Genomic DNA, 24658 nt, shown 5'->3' on the forward strand with positions numbered 1-24658 from the left:
CAGTAAGAAGAGACCAAAAGACAAAGAAGGGTGGGCCACAGGTACATAAATGCATGAACTTGGAAGTAAGAATAAGGAATCCTCCTCTACATGAACTGGCAATAGTAGCAACTCGTTTGGGTTTTTTCTGTAACTTTTAAGCTCCAAACATGTAGAGGCAACTTAATAAGATCCATACTTAAGTATTTAATCTACTGCAGATATTCAGTGCACTATCCATGAGGCACATCCAGATATTAATGTCTCCAGCATCCTCCTTGAAATGTGACTTGCTCTAAATGGAGGCTACTTGGCCGTAAGATGGACTTCGAAGGTGCTGTTCTGCACAGGCTCTTACTGAACCAGCTGTGTTGAAGTCAGAACATGGTTAGCTTAAGAGCCTTGTAGGGGTAATGGGCTTTCTCTTTGTTGTTTTGGTTTTGCTGGTCAATTAGAAGAATTATTTGGATGAAATGGCCATAGCCACAGAACCCCCCACTAGAGGCTCTATCCTATTGCCACTACGATACAGCTCATTTCATCTGGGGACCATGAGGTACGCAGACAAAAGCACTTCCACTTCATGACAAAGTAAAATGCACCAACAAAGGTGGCTCACTGATACCAGGCAAGCTTTATTTGTTTTTTTAAAATTTAGACCTCATTCAGGAAAGCCAACCAAAACTCGATGGCCAGAAGAATCACGACATGTCTGGATTCTGAAACGTTGCTTTGTATCACAAGAAAAGCCTCCTGGGTTGGTCCTTTCAAAGTAAACACAACATTCCTGTGGCAGAACACGACATCTTGTCCAAGCACAAGACAGCAACCATGGAAAATCGCTTTCCACGAACTGGTTTCAGTACACAAGTCAGCCTCCATTAGCTTTGTTTGAATTTCAGTTTTCTTCTGTTGTGCCAAAAACCTCTGCTGCACCAGCTTTCTTCTTCCTATCTATGAATTCAGAAACAAGGATTAGCACCAATGTGAAGAACAAAGAAAGCCACAGGAAGGTAAGAGCTTAAAATCCTTCATCACCAGTATTCTTTGGTCTTTTGGGGCCACAGTTTTTAACAATGACACTGCATTAAGAGAGTGTTGTCTGTGGCAGACAGCGCAGATTCAAGCAAAAATTGCATGCGAAGAATGTAACAAAAATCTACACAATGAGTACAACTGCAAGAGTCAATAAAAGTGCCAGCATTTAAGAACACTGGCTTGAACCCAATAATAAACTGTGCTTATTACCAATTGTTTTCTGAAGAGCCAGCCCCTGGGAATGCAAAATGCCAGCATCCTGACATCTTCCACTGGGCTTGTGCAAACTCCTCAGAGAAGGTCATGGGAACATGCAGTGGTAGTGTGATCTCGGGGGCTGGGGAACACAGCCTGTATCACACTTCAAAATCGCTCCCACTGCAAGGAATGTACAAAGCAGAAGTAAGAAGCTTGTAGCTCATTTTTCCACACTGCGCAGAATAGTATCTGACAGCACTACACCATTCCAGGCAACACAATCCAAAAGTCCTGGTTTGCCTTTCTGCAACTACTGGGTGCCTCCCTTTGCCTGGAAACATATGGGTTCTCCTTTAACATGGACCACTTTTCATTGTACTCTATGCTAGAAAAAGGATAAATAAGTCATTGTTCCTTCTGCTTCATTATTTAGAACTACTTATTATTACCATTTACAACATTTTAAAGCTGGATCAGTTCATATATTGGATATCCTACTTGAGTAAATTGCCTTTTGTTCTGCAAACAAGGGTTCTTTTGAAAAATTCTGTACAGCCCATCAAACAGTGGTTAAGTTTGTCAAATCTCTCCAAAGAAATACAAAAACACTTCCTCTTCCAAGTGACAGAAGAGCCAACAAGAAGAAGTGCTATGCTGAACCTTGTTCTCAGCAACAAAGAGTCTGGTAGGGAATGTGAATCTAGGGGGGAGCATTGGCTGCAGTGACCTTGGAATGGTGGAGTTCGAGAACCTTAGGGCAGCGAGCAGGGAGCATGGCAGGCTCAGTACCCTGGGCTTCAGGGGAGCAGACTGGCCTCTCCAGGGGTCTGCTTGGTTTAGCATAATGAGACAATGCCCTTGAGGGAAGACGAGCCCAAAAAAGCTGGTTAATATTCAAAGATCACCTCCTCCAAAATGAAGCTTTGAGCAACCTCGTCTAGTGGCAGGTGTCCCTTCCCAGAGGGATTGGAACCAGATGATCTGTAAGGTCCCTTTCTACCCAAACCATTCTAATATGACTTAAGGTTTCCTCTCTGTGGAAGGAAGTAAAAACAGCCAGGCAAAATACAACATCTATCACTCCATTCCAAAGTAAACCAACTCTTCCTGAGTAAAAATTACCTTCCATATAAGGTATCTGATCTGACTCATTTATAATCTAAGAATTACTTTCCTACCCAATTTGGTCCAGTTCATTCTGATGCCAGCAAGAAAATTCTAGACTTTCTTAACAAAATGCCACAACTCCAGAGCAATATCAACTTGCTTACTTGAAGCAAAAATGAGACTACAAATACTAAGCTGTGTTAACCCAAGTTTCCATGTCAAAAATAGTTCCCACTATTTGGATGGAAAAAACTGCAAAAATGCAAAACAATTTGAAATCTTGCATATTCACAAGTTATCTCCCTTATATCAAACAGCTGTATACTTTGGTTTTTGTGTTCACCATCTAACACACAGCTCAGCAGGAGAGACTCTGCAAGAGATTCCCCTCCTGTTCCAGCCCCCAAATTACTTGCGAAACTGACATCAGTTGAAATAAGCATCTATGAGAACATAAAGGATTGACATCTCTGGTATCACCAAAGTACTCTGGAAATAAAAGAGACATCTGTAGTATTGCAGAGCACATTGCAAGGATGAGGTCATCTTAGGTACAGCACTGATACCCCCTGCAACACAACAGCAGGGCTGGGGGCATCTCCACATGTGTCGAGGTGCAGACCAGTCCCCAGCCAGCCACCTACATCATCTCATGCAGAATACAGAGCAGTCAGTATGAAAACACAACAGGTTTAGCCTATGAATTTTGCGAACATAAATCCTGACCCTGAAAACATTTACATGCAGGCTTAACATTAAGCCTAAGAACAGACCCTCTAATTCCAAAAGAAATACTTGGATGTTTAAAATTAAGCATATGCAAGCACAAACATCTACAGAATTAGGACCAAAAATACCCACAAAAAGCACACTCAACAATATTATTAATTTTTATTGTTCCATAGAAACCTCAACCTATCAATTACATAACTTAATAACTAATATTTAAAAGCATTTTCATATTCAAAAGGCACTACAATTTCTAAAGGACAATCTCCACTGACCTAATAAAGCAATTAAGCAGCATGCAATTCAATGGTGTCACATTAAAAATGCTTCTGCAAACCAAATCAACAAAATTTTCAAATATCAGAGACAAGCTACTGCTGTATCAAATAGGCAACCAGCTTCCTCGGGTGCCTTTTACACCAGGGAGCATTTTAACACCAAATTAATGTTGTTTTCTTATTAGTTACAGCTCTTAATGTCTAGTAGCTCTTTAAACAAGCAACACTGTGCTGATGCGAGGCAATAATTTAATTAATTCAATGTCTAGTACACATCGTGTCTTTACACATTTCACTTTGATATTGTTGGTATAACTGCTTCCCAGCTGCTTTCAAATATATTTATATTCTTCAGAAGTACAGAAAAATGAGATGGAAGAAGGGGATATTTCAGCATATTTTCAAGTATACAGTTTTAACTAGTACCTAACAAACTTCTGCTGTTTTTTCAGTAATACAGGCCCATAATTATACACCAAGATTGAGGCCGCTCAGTATGGGTAAAGGCTTACAAAAAAAAGAAACTTTCACTGAGGTGATCAGAGCTTCCATGAGAGCACAACAAACAAATGCCAAACATTGCAATGTCAAAGCCACCGTTTTTGGCAGGACAGGTTTTAGTTAGCTTATTTTTTAAGCTGTCTCTGAAGAACAGTCCTTTTCCACCCAATCACCAGCTTACATTCCTCTTCCAAAGTTTTGTCTATAAATTGTTGCGCTTTTTTTTGTTGTTGTTTTGGTAATAGAAAATTCGGGGGCAGTGTTAGGAAAAGATACCATGTTTGCAAATCTCAGACCTGCATCCAAGGCCCTCGGCTCCCTCTTGCTGAAGTCACTAAGCAAAGTTGAGTACAGTAAGAAATTCAGTACCGAAAACTCTCATTGCAAAATTATGAGCTTTTAAAAATATCCATCGATTTTAGAATTGCAACAGTGCAAGCACTTGAAAACATAATATTACAACTTTTTTTTTATTTTGAAAAAATCTACTTGGGCACAATAGTGTTCTTTGCAGCCTACTGACTCTGAAGTTAATAATTTTATATTGTACTATGTTCAGGAAAGAGGATTCCTTACTTAGTGATCTGATAATTAGGAAAAAAATTAGTAACTATAAAGCAAATTATATATTATATATAAAGTAATTACAAATACACCTATTAAGTCATATAGTTCTAGCAAGTACAGTGATATAGATTGTTTCCATTTTGAAAATTTGCTTTAATAAAGTCGGGGCAGCATATGGTACTAACATGTTTATTTTCCAAATGGTAGGGACACTAACCAAAACCATCTTATGTTTCTTCCTAAGCCTCCTTGATCTGCTGCTGGATTGCAGCTTAGAATAAAGCATTATGAAGCCAGAAGAACTGCGTAGAAGAATAAAAAACCAAAATCAGTAATTCAAAGTGTTTATTTAATGAGAGTCCAGCTCGGACCAGTTTCTCTTCTGAACAGAAATTCTAAAGTATTTATGATTGGAAATGTATTTCCAGAGACTATCAAATACAGTCCAAAGCTAATCCCTAACAGACATTTTTTACTTTACACACAGACAAAAAACAAACCACTAATATCATGTAATTAAAAGAGGAATTAAGGGAAGCTCAGAAGTACTTAATAGAGTCCTAGAGAAGTAAACCATCACCGCTATGCATTAGGAACACTGTAAGAAAAATCACCAGGCACTACCAGAGCTCCAGGAACGGTTTTCTCAGTTAGCTGACCAAATAGTATGATTCCGTCAAGAGCAATGATAATTTTAACAAGTATGCCTTGTTAAAACTATAAAAGACAAAAAGTTTTCTAACCACATTTTCAGTGCTAAGAGCTAACAAATGAGGGGGGAAACCAGGGAGTGTGGGTCAGAGCACCGAGGGCTAGAGTGAACGTTTGGAAATAGCTGCCAACCATACGGACTCCAGCGGCATTTCGCAGCCAGCCCCGAGTTCCTCTGGCGCAGCTGTAAAACCCACAACCTGAAACCCGCTCCTGCAGCAGGGGTTCGCTCGCAGCTGTTCCTCTGCCTCCCCCGCACGCAGTAATCTGACTCCTTTCCAGGAAGGAGCTTCTTTAATGAAGCCACACGAGAGCAGCAAAGGTGCATCGGGGGATCCAGAACCTGGCGCTTTCCGAGTGGTTCTCCAGCCCCCGAGCCCACAGCTCAGCCTCGCAGAGACGCGCTGCAGGGGCAGGCGCCGCCGAGCTCAGCCCCGCCGCCGAGCCGGGGGCTCCAGGGCGGGGACTCTAGTCCCAAGCTCCCACCTCAGCCCCGCACGGCGGCTCCTGGCCCCGGTCCCTCTCCCGTACTTGTTGCCCGCGCAGAGAGGCTCAGCCCGGCTCCACCGCCCCCGCGGGGACCCCCGGTGCGGCTGCCACTGAGAAAGGCTGAGCGGGGCTGAGCCGCCCGGCGCCGCGGCGGGGCATGGAAGTTACTCACCGCGCCGGCTCCGCGTCGCGCTCTCCTCCTCAGCAGCGCCGGCTGTGCCCGCCCCGCCTTCGGGGAAGCAAACTCCGGGCAGCAGCACTTCGGGAACGTGTCTCGCCGGGCCGGGCCGGGCCGGTGCTCCCGCCTCCGCCCCCCGCCGCGGGCAGCGGCGCGGCCCAAGTGACAGCGGCGCTCCGCCACTCCGGCGGCGGCCCCGGGAGCGGGGCCGGGCGTGCCGCAGCCTATGGCAGCGGGGCCGGGGCGGGACGCGGCGGAGCCCTGGGCCGGGGTGTCCCCGCCGCTCGCCTGATCGGCTATGCGGAGCCCGGAGCGGTGGGGGGCACGGGCGGGGCTGGCACGGAGGAGGGGACGGGTGGGGCGGTGCCCGCCCAGGGCTGCCCGCGCACCTGTCCCTGCCTGCCCGAGCCCTGCGGCCGTGCCCGAGGAGCAAACCCCGGGGGGGTCCGTGAGTAACAGCTCCAGCGGCGCTCCCGCCTCCGGGCGCTCCCGCCCTCCCCACACTCAGTCACCACCCCGCGCCCTCTTCCCCCGCCCTGTCGGAGATGCATGGGAGTCCTGCCCGCATAGGGAGCCTGCCGCCCCCGCTCTCCTTTTGGTGGGGGGCGCGACCACCGGTGCTGCAGGTGCCCGGCGGGGTGTGGCGGGGCCCGGCTCGCCCCGCCCCGGCTCCTCCTGCCGGGGTCCTCGCCGTTGCCTACGCCCGCCCCGCTGCCCCGCCCCGCACGGCCGACAGCGGGTGATGGCGCCGGCCTGCGCCTGAGGAGTCGCAGTGGGGGACGGTGGGGGAGCCATGGAGGAGGACCCGGAGCTGGAGAGGTGAGGGACGAGCGACAGTGGGAGAACCGGCCCCGAGGGCGAGCGGCCTCTGCGGGGCTGCTGCGCCGCCCTGGGCCCAGCACCGCCTCCCGCCCCGCGAGGCCCGGGCAGCGCTGGGCTGGGGCCGGTGCGGGCTGGCGGCAGCCGTGGGGCGGCTCCTCCCGGCCCGAGTGGTCCGCGGTGCAGAACGGGCCCCGAGCTCCGCCGGGCTCTGCCCGCTGTCCCCAGACTGCCCCTCCTGCGGGCTGTGCGGTGCGGGTGCGCCTCGAGGGGAGCGCGGCCTGGAGCTGCTTCCGCCGTGTCTTCCGCACAGAACTTTGGGTGCGTGCTGGTATCGCTTAGAGACAAGACTGGAAAGGCGTGGGTGGTTCACCCCTCATCAGTTACAATTTGATGAATTGTGTACTAGGTAAAATAAATTTTTCAAATCCCAAATTTCAATTTTCAGTGCTGGAGATGTGCTTGTTGACCAGTTGTTGAATTTTCCCTGTCCCGGTATCAAGAAAATATAAAATGCTTGGCAGTTATTTTGTCACAAAATAAAATTGTTTTCTACTTGGCATTTCGTTGGGACCAGTGGATTTGTCTTGCTGCACGTTTTGAGTTGCAGTCCTCCCGAGCAAACACTGAGGAATAAAACATAGATTTCTATATTTGGATACTCCAAGTAGGCTTCTCTTAATTGTGTTTTAGGAATAGACTTTTGGTGTTTATATCACAAATTTTTTTGCAAAATAGCCCTATTTGTGTGATTGGAATTTTTTTCTTTTTGCAAGCGTATTTCTGGGTTGTTCACTTTCCTTATGGCTGTTTAAAACAGCTGTTACAGTGACATGATGACCAGAAGCTTTCTGAACTGTTCTCCTCATGGTTCTCACCTTTAACTTTTAAGAAACCGTGTCTGAGTATGCTTGTAGAAAATAACTTTATTCTCTTTATATCTGGCACGTATATGAAATGTGCCAAAAGCAATAGTACTGGGACAGTGGAAGGGCTAGAGAGCATAATGCTTTCTAAGAGGCTTTTAATAGTTGCTAAGCTACTTCTGCTCTCAGATCATCGGTTTAATAATTAAAGCTTCTTTCTGTGTATGCATGAATGTTTTTTTTACTAGTGCCATTCCAAACTTAAACATTTTCGTTCATGGCAAATTGAAACTATGTCACTGTTCTTCCACGCTGGCTTCTGGTTGCTATTGCCATGCCAGGGACCTGGGGTTCTCTGGGCAGTTCAGGACATAGCTGCTCACTCACCAGCTAAGGCCAAGTGCTCCACAGTCTCCTCCTGATATTAATGCTCTTCTTCCCAGGAGCTAAAGTTTTACCCTGCCTTATTGGTTCGGTCCAAGCTGGGATTTGCTATTCCTTTTCTGTGGCCGCGTGGTAGATAATGAGGATGAAGCTCAGTGACACTTACCAAAGGGTATGCAGGAGGGTTTAGCTGTCTGGTGTCACCAATCCATGCCACTGTTCACCTCAGAGTGTGTTCAGTCGGCTCCAAACACATTGTAACTACAGCGTAGTGCACTTGACTATTAACTCTTTTCTGTCCTGGATCCATCTATCATTGGTTACTTTTTCATACCTTAAGTTTTCATAAGAGCTCAATTTGGTAGCACCCTGAAATGGGCTTGTGCTGTGTGCATTTAGATGTCGTACTTGGGTATTACTCACTCTAGATATGCTTCCATGTACAATCTTCAATACAGACCCCTTCCAGTCTAATACAGACCTTTCTTTGGGTTACAGACATTATGCCTTAGATTCCTATTCAATAACCTGTAGCTCATATTCTCCTGTGAATAGTGTAGCAATGGTAGTTTAGGCTTATAATTTTTAGGGGGTTTGTAATATGGCTTTAGCATACAATTAATGGCATTTCTGTTCTGTAGCCACAGTGTTAACTCCTTTGGGTGGATTTTGAGTCTTTAAAAGCAGGTTTATGTGGAATATTTTGAGTAGTTTGTCTCTGAATTCAGGCTTGTCTTGCAATGCACAAATCTTAAAGAAAAACTTAAGGGTTTTGTACATGTGGTTTTTATTTAATTTACCGTGAGGGAGAAGGAAGTGTAACTGGTTTTGTGCATGCTTTTTCAGGTCAGAAATTAATTTTGTATCCCAGTATTCCAAAAAGTGATCTGTTAAGTCAGTTGTCCTATTTTTTTTATAGTGACTATCTAAGGAGAAGTCTCTTCATCTAGCTTCTTCTATTTGATCCTTACTGCTTCATTTCCTGATATTGTTTTTCAGTTTTACCATGTCTGACTCTCACTTGATCATACTTTTGATGTTTTCCTCACTTTAATATGAAGTTTTCCTAGAAAGCTGAGTACTAACTTATAAATCCCTGTGTGACTGTTGCATTCTGTGGATTTTAAAACTCTGAAAGCTGTAAATACCACAGGTGTGTAAAATAGTAATATTTGCTACATTCTGCTGAATTACATCCTCTGCTCCATCTCACCCAAAACCTTTGATGGAGGTATGGACTGAGGCTTGCTCCTGTGAACTTGCTGGTACGTCAGTGAAGACACTTGAGCCTTGAGATTCCATTGGTTCTTAAGAAAATTCTAAGTTCTGTTAACATATAATGTTAACTTGTGAAGTTATGACCCAAGAAGGAGGTGAAAGAAGTTGCAAACCAGCCAGAAGGAGCTGTTCAGTTTGTTTCCTCTGCAAGTACCTGTATGTGCTTTTCCTAGTTTATTTCAGCTAAACATCCACTGGGATACTACAGAGCTCATCATTTTCATTCCTATCTAAAAAAAAAAAATTAATTCCCTTCTCCTTCCTAAATGATTGTCATGGTAGTTCTGTGTGTTTGAAGCACAGAAGATGCATCATTTCTCTTCAAGTACAGAGGAAGTGGCTTGGTTAGACTGTGTGTCCAAACCCTTCCATAATCCATTCTGTCTTTCAATAGCTACAAATATTTCTCAACTTTGGATACCATACTTTATTAGAAGTGCCTGGCAAGCTTGTTTAGAGCATCATTTACTTGGGATTAAGTGTTTCCTAAGGAGATGCTGCTCTGAATCACAAAGAAGGCTATAATTCTGTAACAAGAGGCCTGTAGTTGAGTTGAGAATCAATAATTAATATTTTTGCTGCACAGACAGCCCAGCTATGCTTTTTAGCAAGCAATCTTTGTGCCTTGGAGAAAACTGATGGTTCTTACTGTTGATTTTAACAGTGTCAAGTGTCAGGATTCAGTATTCCATACTCCTGGCAAAAAAAAAAAAAAAAAAAAAAAAAAAAAAAAAAAAAAAGTGGTCTGTAAGCTAAGATTGGTGTTTGAAATGGAATGGTATGTTCGAGCTGGTGAGAATATCAGCACAGAAATGTACTGCAAATAGCACAAGATTGACAAGTAGAATGTTTAAATAAGTACAAAACCTGATCAACAAAGACTGAGAGCATTCATGTGCCTGGTGTGGAATGCCTTTGCCTTTGAACAAATGTTAGAAAGCTTGTGGTGTATTTGTGCCTCTTTTCATTCTTGCTCTTACAGTTGTGGCCTAGGTTTTATTCCTGACTTCCATTTTCATCAGTTTTCTTAGTAAGGGCGAGCAGATAGGACCAGCTCACGAGAGTTAATTTTAAATAACACTGTCAGTGTCTTCAGTCATTTGTTTGACTGAAGATCTTGATATTAATTATTCAGCTGTAATTGGAATACCAACATTCACTTCTATTTCTAGCCCCATGCACAGTTAAAAATAAGTTGTATAGTTAGCATAAAAGTGCTTTGAGAAAATTGATTTTAAAAATTGCTGATTGTTTTTCCTGAGCTTGCATCTTGCTGTCAGGACCTAGAGTGCCTCAGGAAGTAGGCTTAAGTGTGATTTTTGTCGATTACAGTAGAGAAGCTTGGTCTTTGAGCTTGAATAGTAGTGGAATAGACTGCAAACAGTTATTAATGCTTTCACGAAGATGTGTTTGTTAAAGATGTCCCTTCTCTGACTGGGAGATGTTGAATATGAACACTGCCCTCCTACTTCAGGTCTGTGCACTTCTGTAGCTGACTGTGCTGTGAAGCAAGTCCAGTAGATACATTTTCGTTAGAGTTCTCATCAGGATCTTTAATGAGACGATGGCATGGGCGGAGATGGCAGGGTTTTTTAGGTTATGTGCCAAAAGCTCCCAGTGAGGACTACAGAGAGACCATGATGGATGGGGGGAGCCCAAATAGCATCCAGTCCTGGCTTCTCCCAGGCCCATGCCAAGAATTGCCAGCCCATCAGAGCTCCATCTCCATGAGCCCAGAGGAGCTGGTGGGTAGGAACCCACAGTAAGGTCAGAGAGAAATGGATGTCTTCTTTGGGCCCCCCTCGCACTCCAGGGCTGATCCCAAAAGATAGCCTGGGCCTCCAGGCATGATACCCATCAAGAGGAGTCAGTGCTGGAGCATCTTTGGGACTCAAGGGCATTGCTGCATAGGGTTGTGGGAGGGGTTGTGGGATGCAGAAGAAAAGCAGTTTGTGATCACATATGGCATGTTGAGAGGAAAGGGTCAAAAATGGAAGATTTGCAAGGGGAGGGAATAGTTTGCTCAAGTGATGTTGCAGCTGGGAATGCTAAGAATATCAGTGTGGGAAAACTTCACATATTATGCCTACTGCTGGTTATACTCTGTCTGGTTTGACAGAGCTGTAGAGATAACATAAATGTTACCAGAGACTTAAGAGGCATTTTCACAGGCAGGCTTGAGCCTCCTGCTGGGAGAGAGAGAACAAAAGCTGCGAGATGATATAAAGTACAGCAAGGTGATGAACTGCACGTGTGTGAGGCCCTCTGGCAAACTGGGGCGGGCAGTGGGCTCCCCTGGCCACTAGGATGAACTGAGCCTAACAGAGCCTGTATCCCCACACGTCCATGCCGCCCGGCCTTGTTAGTGAGGTAAGGAAAGAAATCCACGCCCTGGTTACCTGTATGTGTTGATTAACTCATGGATTATTATGGGATGTGTAGGGGAGGAACCAAAGACAGGGAAAGCGGGAAGTTCAAGTGATTTGGGGAGAAGTAAGAGTGGGAAAATAGAGGAATAAGGGGATAATAAGGTCTGGTCATATGTGTATAGGCTGCTGGTTGGTACTCCTGTCTGGCCATGCCCTATGCCTAATCATCACAGCCTGTCCTGACTGCCAGTTAAATTCCTTTCTAATTGTCTCTTGGGTGAGGGCCTCTGAGGGGAGAAGGTGTACATCTCAGCGCTAGCAGCTACAGTCAGACTGTGGGTCAGAGGGACCATGTGTCCATGGTGCCAGCAACTGGAACATGTGAAGGTTTGGATGCCAGTAGTTGGGCTTGGACCCTGGGCTGGAGGCCTGGGGCACTCCTGGTCTCCAGACCAACTGGGGACATTTCATGGAGGGAGTAAAACCAAATGTTAGTCCCTGAAGTGGAATTGGGGACTTGTTTATCTGTGTTGTAGTACTGGAGCAAGTATGGGACCAAGTGGCTGCTGGTGAAGATCAAGCTGGAGTAGCTGGTAAGCGGGTGAATAAGGAGAGAGCTGGTGTGTAAGCTTGTATCTCCAAGAGCCAGGAGGAGCTAGCTGTTGGGGCCACCAGGGAGTCCTGGTCAGCTACTGGAGAGACTGTAGGGTCAGGGGTGAGATGTGTATGTATGCCTGTGTGTCTCTACAGGCAAGACCACAGTGGGGTTGGATATTGGGGGACCAGGGTGTCCCAGTCAGCCCTGCGTGGTGGTCTGTACCAGCAGTGCAGTTGGGCTGATGTCTTAGGCTCCCACACCCAGCCGGAGAGAAGAGCAGGATGAAGCTGTCAGTGTGAGCACTCTCTGTGTCTGTCTGTGATTGATGTGGCCAGCAGTGTAAGTGCATGGTGTGTGTATCTGCCTCTTAGGAGCAGATTTTTCAGCCTTGCTACTGGTTGGACCTGGACATGGGGCTGTGACTGTCTGGCCTCTCGGCTGTCGGATCCAGCATGATACGTCTTCTTCTGACAGTCATCTGTAATCACAGACATTGGGTGGTCTCTGTAATAACATGGTGTTTTCATTGCCTGTAACTATCAGACATGCCTCTTTATTACTATTTATTCATTTTTTCAGTCTATTCATTTGACCTTTTGGAAAAAAATGATGAAGCTCTTCCCCTGAGTGAGGAATAGAAAGTACTTCTCATTTTGCCTGACTAGGAGCCTTTAACATTACTCTATTCTTTTGACACATGTATTAATGATACTGGTTATTAGGATATATGCAATGGGAGCTTTGCCTGTAACCTTGGAATATAGAAAGAGGAAAAAGTCTAATCCCTCAGAAATGTAAATAGGTCTTGTACCATACTCTTGAAGATAAAAATATCACTGCTTGTACCTTCATGTTGCTGTAATTCTGTAGCTTGATTGCCCAAAAAGAATTGCCACAGCAAGTTTTAAGTGGTGCTTGCTATAAAAGATGTCAGAATGATGACAGGATTCTTAAATGTGCCCCTGTCCCTAATTTTCCGTCCCGTCAGTCCCCCAGTGTTTGGATGGTTCTCATGTGAAAGTTGCATGCTGTATTCCCTTTGCTCATGCTGCTGCCTTAGAATTGAAGCTGGCAGCCACAGAACTGTTTGTATTGTAACCAAGCTGTAAAAATGAAGAGAGTGAGGAATGTGGAGTCCTGCGAGGCCTCTAAAAGCAAATTTTAAAAACTTGTTTGCATAGCTTTTGGCTTACTTGTGCAGAGGATATAAGTTTAGTGAGTGGAAACATACGATTTCAAAGAGGATCTGAGCATTGCATTTCATTTGTCCATGCAAGCTGAAAGGGCTTTGTAAAGGTGCAGTGAAAAAGGGTGATGTTGAAAGAACAATATTAGGAAACAATGTTGATAATGAAGGTGTGGACCTAGAAGGCTACTAAGATGGGTGCCAGGTCAGTCTGAGCTTTGATATAATAAAAAAAGTCTCAAATACTTAAAGGTGTGTAATTCCTACCTAAGTTAATAGAATTGGTGTCACCATATTAATTTATTATGATCTTTTCCCTAAGACTGAATCATAGCTGTTTTAAATACCTATGTGTGTGTTTTATTAGTGCTTTGTAGCTCAGATTCTTTGGTTTATTATTTCAATTGTAAATTGTGACAGATTTTATAGTACAATAATAATGACAGGCTTTTCTCAGAAAGAGAATCACCAAGTTTGGTAACTGGTAATTAAAAGTCAGACACTTTCTTCTCCTTTTTCCTCACTTTTGTCTGACATTGCTATTTGAAGGCTCAGGACAAGTTTCTATTAATGCCATGTGTTCCTGTTGTTATCACTATAACCTAGCTCAGGATGCTCAGATAGCAAGTTCTGGGTCTGGAGAAAAAAATAAATTTTGCTGTAATTTCATGAAGATCTGTGAATGCAACATCTCTCACGTTCCAGTGGTACAGCCTGTGTTTTTCACCCTTTTTTTTGGTGTTCTTGCAAGTAGCCATCCCACACACATTTCCTCTCTTATGTGGGAAGGCAGTAGTAGCTGGTGAGGTTGCTGATGCTGTGCTTGGCATCTTGGAGCAGGTATTGCCCAGAGATGATAGCTTACCTGGGAGATACTCTGTTTCCATGAGTGCCTGTGGTATGACGGGATATGCAACTTGTCCTCACAGTCAGAAGTGTGCTTAAAAAGGATTTGAAGTGTGCCAAGTCCTGTTCTTCATTCAGTATTACAGTTTTTGTATTTGCAACAACTTTTGTTAGTTTCAGTACTTCAGAATGTGTCTCTTAATCTTGGTGCATAGGAATCTGAATTATCTTAAAGTCAAGGTGATTTTGGTAGCTTCTTTATTGCTTAATTCACTACTGTGAATAAAGCTATCTGCTTTATTTGCCTAAGTGCATAAAGTGGCATCTTCCTGTGTTCCACAAGTGGTGACCTTTTTCTTTTTCTCTTTCTTAGGAAGGCTGTGGAAGAGTTACTTAAAGAGGCCAAACGTGGGAGAACTAGAGCTGAAACAATGGGAGCTATGGGTTGGTAAGTTGTGCCGAAAGGAAATGAATGCTACAGCTGATGCCAAAATAAATCTTATATTTATTGTGTGAGAGAAGTCTCTACCTTTTTATGTGTTTCATGTTTAAATAATTCATCTTCATCCACATGTTAATTTGGGCAAAAAATTCCAGTCTAAATAAGAAAGAAGTGCAGGTAAATTCTGTCTGCGTGAAATTGCTTGTCTGAATGCGTTGAAGACAAAGCAATTGGAAAATTTGGAATATGTTCTTATAATAGATGGAATTGCAAATTTTGGGTTGGAACCTCATGGGTCTTTAAAATGCCAGTCGTCTTCATTGTGTATGTACTTACATACTAGCTACATGTTCCTGGGTTGGACTCTGTTTTAAGTGAAAAGAATTCATAACCTGACAAGGAAACCTAAAGCTTTGTACTAATAAAATAACAAACTATCCTTTAGTAGGCAATTCATCTGTAAATTGTAGCCAAAAATGAACTCACTGAACTCAAATGTATAATCCAGTTTTGGGAGAGGGTTACTTTTTTAATACTAAAAAAACCCTAAAACCCAGGGGCTGATCTGTATAGTAACTGGGAAAAGAATCACAGTATTTAAATCTTAAATACAGCATTGATTCTTCAATGCAGTATTCCAGATTTTACAGCTAAATTGTCATGGAATGTAATGCATGTAATTGTAATTAGAGAAGTAATAACATGCTGAGGAGAGTCATTCATCATGACATAGTGTATATGACTTTGATAAGAAGCTGTTGGATCTAGGGATGTTCACGCAAGTAGTGCACCAGTTGACTGCACTAAACGCACTTGTAGATAAGGTTTGGCTTCCTCCATCAGCAGTAGTAAGAGATAAGCTTGCACTGTTCATGAAGTTCTCAGCTCAGTTATCTGTTTGTTTTAGTAGCTCTGAAGAGATTAAAATAGTGCCTTGCTGATAAAAAAGTTACTCCTTTATGTTTTCAAACAGGTTGGGGTTTTCTGTATGTTTTACTCAGTATTTCTTCTAGGGATGCAGTTCGTACCCTTTGTGTTAAAGTAGCTTAATTGGTTTAATCCCCCAGAGTGGCTATAGCTGTACTGATCCACCGTGCTTTGACCCTGTCAGCCTAGCCATGTGGCCAATGCACACAGTTAGCACCATGAAGTGTTGCATGCATCCAGATACTGAGGATTTCCAAGTTGATTCCAGATATGGCAACTGAAGATTTCTGCAGGGAGATAATCAGGTGTCCCTGTACAATTTTGCTGCCACTTGTTCAGTCTGGAATACCTGCCAGGAGAGTGTATGAGCATCTGCTCCTGAGTGTGGCTCCTTCTTATTCCTTGTCTGTAAAAGGGTAGTGGTCCTGTTCAGCTGGCTGTGATGATCAGCTTGGGATGCAGTTTGCTAAAGCCAGATGCCCAAGACCTGCCAGGAGATGGGATAGCCAAGGGTGGCCTTTTCTTCAGAGCAGTTGCAGATTAATGGTGTCTGGCTAGGCCAGGGTTCTGTTAAAGCTGTAGGAGGAAAGGATTGTCAAGAAGGCTTCAGGCAGAGGGACACAGGGACGTAGGGATTGGCATGGTGATATCCTGAACTGAGGCTGTTGAAGTACTTTCTGAAGACTGCAGTGGTACCTGAGAACACCTATACTAGGTCAAAGTGTAGTGCCCTGTCTCCCATCAGTAGCCCATACCCGGTGCCTAAGAAGTGCTTTGCTGAATATCTTTGTTTCTGAATACGCTCTGTTGTACCTTCTTCAAGGTACTTCTTCTGCAGCTCAGGATATCGTGCTCTCAGGGATGATTTCTTTGTATGTAATGCACCTCCAGGGATTTTTACGTTGCTGAATTTATCCCTAGACTGGTAGTAATCCCATTTGTCACAAATCTGCTGCTGTAGGGTTTGGCATAGGCTAGTGTACGGCTGGTGTGTGTGGCTGTAAGGAAAGTATAAAGCCCCCCAAAGGCAAACTCCCAGTAAGTCTTTGCTGTTCAGTTCTGCAGGCACAACGGACTGAACAGCAGCTGCAAGCTGCCACTACTCTCACCTCTTTAATATTTTTATGCCCTGTTACACTGTTCTGGTGCTTCTGAACTGGCCCAACAGCTGGGTGTTGCATATAGATGTGGGGGATAAAGTGAAAGAAAAAGTTAAGAAAACTTAACTGTGCTCAGTTGAGTATCATACTCCAGCAAAATGCTATCAAGTGTAACTGATCCTGGAAAAAAGCAAATCCTGAAGGCCTTCAGAAATTATATCCAGGACTGATATGTTACCTTGCAAGGTGTAAACTACTGAGAAGAAGGTAACTGCTGCTCAGAGCTCTGTGGATAGCAAACGAAATGAGCAGAAAAGTTAGTTCATGAAAATGTGTATTAGTAGACCAGATCCACGAAATCGTAACTGGTAGAAGCAAAGACAAGGTCATCATCAACTTGTCTAAAAGCACAGTGTTAACAGGTAAAACGCAAAACCTTCCTTCCTTGCCAAACTCAAAATACTTACAGGTGTGTTTCATGAGGACTTCTGGGATTCCTCAGCCCTTTGTCAGAGGAGTCCTGGAGAAGAGATGCACAAACCCTGGAGACATCTAGTGTAAGGCCATCAGTCCTGCATTGGCACTGGAAAGCTGAAGCAGCTCGGCCTATGAAGAAAAGATTTGTTCTGCCATCTGTCTTTGGGTAAGGAGAAGCAGAGGCTACTACTGCTCATACTTCACTGATTCCAGTTTATGTTGCTTTCCAGCAGCTGTTGAATACTGGGAAATGCATTTCTGGAGTCAGTGGCATTTGACAGAAGTTGGTCAAAGGGAGGTGTATGGAGAAGTGGCATTCCTGGGTGGGGTGACTATACTGTGCATACCAGTACAAAGGAGTAGTGTCTCCTGGTGGATGTTGATGGCAGCAAAACCTTAGCCAGTAAGCCTCTGAACACTGTTTTGGAACTGCTTTCAGGTTCAAGCTATTGCTCTGTTACTGTCCAGTGTGATTAGTTCTCCACAAAAACTTTCAAAAAAGTTCCCCAAGCACCCCTGCCTAACCTTTTGCTGTCTCATCGTTTGAGATGGATAGTCAGCTGTTGCTGGAGCCTAAAATACAAGTATCCAAGCTAGTTTAGCTGACAGGTATAGAAAAAATGTACAAAGCAGTCAACCTGTAGCCCAATCTCTCATATAAAGACTGAGCCTTAAAACACAGGACAGTGTTGTTAGTATTTCTTCCAGTTTGGGAATGTTTTGCTGGTGTTACATTGTCTTACAAGTTTAATGTGGATGACATGGGCAGGTGCTGCAACCTGTGTGGGTTAGAGGCTGGTGGAAGAAAGGCTTGTCCCTTTTTGGAGGTTGGCAGTGATATTGGCCGAGTTTGTGCAGGAAGGGTAATTCTCTGAGACTCTCTGGACATGGAGCAACTGTCAGTATTGCCGGTGGGCTGCATGATCTCTTAGTTGGTTAAGAGTGTCAGCTCATTGGCCTCCATACTCTCAGGGACTGCTCAGATAGGCAGTGTGTAGGTCCATGGTAAATGAATCTAAGGAATACTGGATATTCTTATTTATAGATTTCATTCAGCAATGCAGTATTTCTAGTTCCTGCAGTGTTCCTTTTGTATGTACTCTGTGGCCTTGGTCATTCTTGTTGGGGGGTCTCCTGCATCCTTATGATAACACATGATGTAGATCCTGCTGCAGATGTATCTGGCTCAAGCATTAGTACAGCTAATCACAAATGAAAGGAAATGTGTGAGAGAAGGGTAAGGAAGAACCTGCTTCTGAAGGTGTCTTAATCCTGGAATTGTTGATCAGAAGAGAGCAGAATCTGTGGTTGAATCCTAGTGATGATGCTGATATGCTGGAACTTCTGAGATGAGAAAAGACATCAGAGCAGCTGTGTGGAAGCTAACATTTGAAGGGATCAGTTGGATCCAGGGTGAGAAGTTGTGGAAAAATAGTGTAAGAACATTTGAAATGGTTAGATAAATTTCTTTGTTTCATCAGAGGCTGTTTGACATAGATGGAATAGGATATTTGGGGGGTTTCCATTGTGTCTGGTTAAAATGAAGCCAAAAGTTCAGCTTCCTTTAATTGTTTCTCTTGGTTCTATGTAGATAATCCATAAGCTTCTTTATAGCAGTGAAGTTAGGTCCCATTTTAAGCAGTTGTTCTCACTGTAACCAAGAAAGGCAGTTAAAATGCCACAAAAGTTACTGTGTGAAAAAAGTTCTAGAGGCCCTTTTTTCCAGTGTATAGGTCTGATCTTCAAAGATGCTGATAATGTGAGCTAAAGCTCAATCAAATGTAGCTTATCATCTTACTTGAAAAGCTTATGTAAATTAAGAACTGGAAAACAAGATATTTTTGGAAGGTTTGTTCAGCTCTGCATTGTAAGAGCAGCTGAAATCACAACAAAAAAATTTTGGAAGCATTAAATTCTTTTTAACTCTCTTTTTTGTAAAGCAATCCTAAAACCACTTTCATTCCTATGGATAGCTTTCTGTTCAATACCGAATCTGTCAGAAGTACAGCAGAATGCAGAATGATGATGATGAGGGTACCGGAACTGTGAAGTGCTGTGTTGCATTTTGTCTTCGAATGGGTGTTGTGTGACTGTGCAGAAACACTGCAATGTGATTCCCCTCATCGTTCATTTGAATAGGAGGAGGAGGAGAAACAGGGATAGAGGAGAAACAGGGATAGAGGAGAAACAGATAGAGATTGCAAAGTAAATATGTTAAAATCTTGTAATCAGGGCACATCCCAAGTCAAGTTGTCGCTGGAACAGATTGCCCAGAGAAGCTGTGGATGCCCCATCTCTGGAAGTGTTTAAGGCCAGGTAGGATGGAGCTCTGAGCAACCTGGTCTAGTGGAAGGTGTTACTATCTGCAGGGTTGGAACTTGAGGATCTTTAAGGTCCCTTCCAAACCAGGTGAGTCTATGATCCTACAAAGTCCTGCCAGCTGCACCTGGCTGCCAAGACCATGTTTCAAAGCTTTAAGTGTCCTCTGAGGCATCCTCTTTTGTAAGGTCCCCTGTGACAGGGTAACAGCATAGATCAGTTGGTTTGCCAAAGCAATCTGTCGCTGCTTCCCCCCCCTTCAGTCATTCTTCTATTGAAATATGATATTTTCTATGGCAGTTTGGAAACGGTAGAAATGTACTTGTCAGTTCATTCATAGTGAACTTTTTTCTTGGAAAGATGGCTTTACTCTGTGTGATGAGGCTGACTGTGCCTATCCTGTTTAGTACGTCCAGTTACTCAGCAGAGACAAGACTGTGGCACATGGCACTGTGCTCTTGTGTCTTAAATGGTGTCAGCATGTTTTTACTTTTAAGAACTTGTGTAGTACATTTCTGTGCTGAACTGCACTGCTGCACTGGATGACAGGCACTGGTTAGAAATTCTGTGTTCCTGCACAGAAATTGGCTTAAAGGGTCAATAGGTTGAGATTTAACCTATGTTCACAATGATGGATTTAATTTTTTTTCTCAAAAGGCACTATCATTGTCAAAATGCAATGCATTGCATTGTCTTGGTTATTGCATCGTGGAGAGGTTTTGGAGGGTGTGAGATTTATTTGTGGAGGGAGGCAAGATTCTGTTGGCGAGAATAGCTTGGTTTAGCTTTTGGAGCATGCAAAGCAAAAAGTGAACCTTACAATGGCTGAATACACTGCTACAGAACAGGGGTCTAGTAGACAGGATGGCTCTAGCATTGCAGTTTGTGTGCTTGTCTCACTCACTCATGCCTGCAGCCCTGCTTGGGGCACATTTCAGTTCAGAACTTTAATGTTCTTTTAACATGTCTTTGTTGTTGTTCTTTTTGTTTGTTGGTTGGTTTGTTTGTTTTAAAGCAAAGCTTGTCAAATCAGTTCTGTGGCACTGTTTACTGGTCCCAGCAGTATTGTGTTCCACCGTGCCCAGGCTGAGATTGCCTCCCAGCCCTTCAGAACTCACACTGAGGGCAAACCTATTTGTGAACTGAGCACTGCAGGATCAGACCGTACAGCAAACCCAGGGCTGATCTTTGGAGATGTCAATTTTCTCACCATTAGAGATGCTCTCAAAGATATCAGTGGATTAATACAGTTCACTTTAATCTTCACAGTTCCATGTATACCATGGCTATGTGTAAACATGCGCTTGTGTGTGTGTATGTAATGTAGCACATGCCATACATCTTGTTTGCTTTAAGATTTAAAGGTAGAATTTGCTTTGTTGAAGTCTGAGGTCAATAAAACTAAGAACTAATGTTTTGCTTCAGTGCCATGACTTATGCTGCTCCATGAAAGCCTGGTGGCTCACTTTAATCACAGTATGATGGTAAACTAATGGCATCTCTTAGCTGACTCTCAAGTCCTGCATTTCTCGTCAGTTTTCATTCTTAGTATAGCTCAGGCAGCACTCATAGTGTCAAAAAGAAGTAAATGCTTCAAGCAGACAAATTTATTTTTGGCACTTTGACTGTCTCATTCTAGCATTATATATATGAGTGCTTAAATCAATCAGTGCATTAGCTCCTAAGAAAAAGCAAGACAAAGAACAAATGTGAAGTAGTTTTTGCCTGGATGCAGCCTACAGAAAGTTGCCCTCCTTGGTAGGAAATGTTTAGTTTAATGCTCACATAAGATATACAGAGGACTTAAATGTTAGCTGGTTTGTGTTATGTCTTGAGTGTAACCTGTGCCATGACACGTTCAGCACCGTGTTCATAGGTGGTGTAGCTTGAAGTAGAAACTCTGTTCTACTGACATTTATTAGCCTCTTGTTTTTACTCAGTAATACAATTAATGGATAAATAGTTTCCCTAATTTACAAAAGAGTTATACTAGGTTAAAGATCTTATTTATTTAAAACCAGGATTTGAGAAAAATAATGTAGATTTATATGAAGAAAGTTTAGAAAATTCTAAAATTCTATGCAATAAAAGCGCCAGAAAATACCTAGTGGAAATAAAACAGCATGACTGTGTACTTCTTAAATTGCTCTCCCAAGTTCTTAAAGGATTTAAGAAAAGAACAATTATCAGGAATGCTTAGTAGGCAGACCTGAAGCAAAACATCATGATAAATTCCATGTCCAGTTAAGTCATGAAGTGTGCTAAATAACCATATGTGATCTTTGTTGCAGTTTGCTTGTTGTTCTGATAGCTCTGATTGTTCAGAGGTGTCAGAGGTTTTTGAGTAGTTAGGGTATAGTTTCTACACTTACACAAAATATTCAAGTAGAATAGATGATCTTAACATTGTGGTGTTGGGATTCCATGGCTTTGTGGTTGATTCAGTAAGTGGCTGTGATCTCTAAGAGCTCTGATTTTTTTAAAAGTAGTCCCATAACTTGTCTCAAAAATATTTTGAAGACAAACACCACAGTGACTCCAAATATAAACAAAGCCTGCAGAGTGATTTCTGCTTTCTGTAGGAGCATATTCAAACTTGTTTTTTCTTATTCTGTTCATTAAGAGATGATAAATTGGAAATAAGTAGAATACAGATGATACCAACAAGATTAATGAAATTTACGATACTTGTTTACTAAAACTAGCTGATAAATTATGTGCAAAATTGTTAAGATGTGAGAGGAGAAAGTCAAAAAAAATGGAAAATAGTTGGATAAGTATCTTTACTGTTTAAGAAAAAGAAATTAAACACTTTGGTGGTTGCTAAGTATGTTTAAATTGGTATGTCTCATGTATATGTTTATGGTACAGCTATTTGGGTTCTTCATTCCCATGTATCTTACTTTCTGAATATCACAGTTCACTAGATAATGCTGCCTTTAGAAGATCACGATCTCTGTAAACCATTCCAATTTGACTTAGAATGTTACTAAGTGTTTGATTTCTGAATACCTAAGTTAGGCACCGTCAACCTTAAAATGTATTATCCTTTGCTTCCCCCTGCACACACTACCTTGTGAAAATCATTTGGATTTTCACTGTGTTGAAGTAAAATAGTTTTCTTCCCATAAAGAGTAAAACAAAAGGAGAATGGAGATAATCTGGAACTTCTCTTTCTGTACTGAGAGTTTACACTAGGTGGCATGCAAGGAAAGCCAAAATCACAAACCTGTCTTAAAATCACTGAAATTAAAATCTCAGACTTGTTTTGGGATATTTTTACCTTCTCTTTTGATCACTTTTAAATGTCTTTACAGGTTGAAATGTCCTCTTGCTGGTACAAATAAAAGATTTCTTATTAATACCATCAAAAACACGTTGCCATCTCAAAAAGAACAAGACCAAGAGCGTGAGCAAAAGGAAGACAATAAGGAGTCTGAGCCAAACAAAAGCAGGAAAGAAGAAAAACCAAAGAAACGCAGAATTCACCCATACACACCCAGCTTTCAGTCCAGAAGGAGAGTCAGCTACTCTCCTCCAAGGCACCAAAGCAGGAACCAGCACACAAAGGATAAACATGAAAAGCGATCAAGCAAGCGATGAGGAGAGTGACAAGTATGTGTTGTTACAAGTCAGGAATGTCATTAAGTATAGGAAAGCAGGGGTGTCTCAGTTTTTCAGGAAGAGATGATGTTCAAACTTGCGTGTTGAACCAAGTTGCCTGTGTGAGAGGTAACCTTGAGGTAGCTTTAGAAACTTTCCTTTGGGACTTAAGAGAAAAGCAAAGTACAGCATAAAACTTTCAGTTGTTTTAGAACAGACATTCCCTTTACTCCATTCCTCTCTCCCCTTCTGACTAAGCTTAGGGTCTTGGTGATGGAGCGTGATATGTGTGTCACTGTCTAATACAAATCATTTAGTCATGTCACTCTTCTTCTGGAAATAAATTTAAATTAAGCAGAATTCTATTTATTGCATGAAGTGTGCAGAACTTCTTTGCTGCTAGCCAATAAAGAAGTTTTGCTTATTTGGTTTAGAATGTAGAAGAAGAGAAAGCTGGTCAGTGCCTGGCCAAGCATATGCATTTTGTATAGAATAGAAGAGATTGCTTTCTTTAGTATAAAAACCCCAAATTTTAAATGGGCAGTGCTGGTTTTGCTTTCCAGGAGGGACTGCTGGGAAATAGTGACTTTGCTTGTTAATGTATATTCACAAACCTATCATAGATAACAATAAACATTACCCCTAAAAAGCTGCAACTGCAATAATTGTCTCTGTTTAGACTTCCCTCTGTAAGGAAGTAGTTTTAACAGTCTGTTGTCACGGTGCTTTCAAAACAAACCCTGAAGGCAAAATTTTCATGTTCTCTGTCTACTGCTAGAAAGTTTCAAAGTAAATATGTAATACTAGAAATGCAGAGGTGATGCTTAAACATCCAAATGCTCACTTTCCAAGCCTATGTGACAATTCTATAGTGGTACAGTTTTTAAACTTGTGACTGTGAGCACAAATAATACACGTTGGCATATTCTATGTCTCACTTCTGTTTGTGTTACAACAACAAACTTCTGTGTGAAATACTTTGTATTTTACTGTTCTCAGAAATAATTGTTTTCAACATAGTTTTGTTTTTGAGTGTGTGACAATAAAATCGAAAATGTTAATTGAAAGTGCCCTGTGGAATTAATGCTTTTGATGGGTTTCTTAAGTGAGATGTGCCTCTCTCTTCCAAGGGACAAGAGGACCGGGGCTCCGTGGCCCTTCCGTGTTGAGTCAGAGCAAGAGTGCCACCTATAGGCATGTGAGCACCTCTCCTCTCTGTGCTTACCTGACTCGGGGAGCTCGTGTCAGCTGCGACATGGGACGGCCAAAGTGGAGGTCTGCTCTGGCTGGATTTTGGTGCATGAGCTGGGAATTGCTCTTCTGAGTAGTGGGAAGGTAGTTATACTGGTGTTGAGCCTTCTGGAGACTGCCAGGGTCAGCATATCCAGTGAAGTGGGATACTTTGACATTTCCCCAGAGGAGTTATGCACAAGTCCTCTATTTCCCTGCAAGACCCACAGCACTAAAATAGAACTCTCAGTCTTTCGGAAAATTTACAATTGTTTAAGTGGGATCAGTGAAAAAGGAGTATCTTTGGAGAATGTAAGGACTGTCTTTGGTTTAAATAAACAGATGATGTTTGCAGTCCTTATTTTGCTGATTGCCCGTTGTATACTCCTTAATAATCCTTTTTGGAAGGACAGCAGCTATAATACTGGCTGCATTCTGC

General features: G+C 42.8%; 2 protein-coding genes across 3 annotated transcripts in view; one reads left to right on the top strand and one right to left on the bottom strand.

Moving 5' to 3' along the window:
* The window catches only part of LNX2 (ligand of numb-protein X 2), a 59543-nt gene extending 53518 nt beyond the window's left edge, over window positions 1–6025 (bottom strand). For both annotated transcript variants that reach the window (XM_082278728.1, XM_082278727.1), the window contains exon 1: window positions 5770–6025. The gene's annotated coding sequence lies outside the window, so the exon portion shown is untranslated. The remainder of the gene's footprint in view (window positions 1–5769) is intronic.
* Window positions 6026–6483: 458 nt separating this feature from the next.
* On the top strand, window positions 6484–24050 carry POLR1D (RNA polymerase I and III subunit D). Its single transcript, XM_082278771.1, has 3 exons — window positions 6484–6594; window positions 14495–14569; window positions 22704–24050. Exons 1-3 carry the CDS (start codon window positions 6569–6571, stop codon window positions 22987–22989), a joined length of 387 nt encoding a protein of 128 aa, XP_082134897.1. The 5' UTR covers window positions 6484–6568; the 3' UTR covers window positions 22990–24050.
* The last annotated feature ends 608 nt before the right edge of the window (window positions 24051–24658 follow it).

The sequence above is a fragment of the Coloeus monedula genome (assembly GCF_965178545.1).
Source record: "Coloeus monedula genome assembly, chromosome: 3".
In the NCBI taxonomy this organism is placed as follows: Eukaryota; Metazoa; Chordata; class Aves; order Passeriformes; family Corvidae; genus Coloeus; species Coloeus monedula.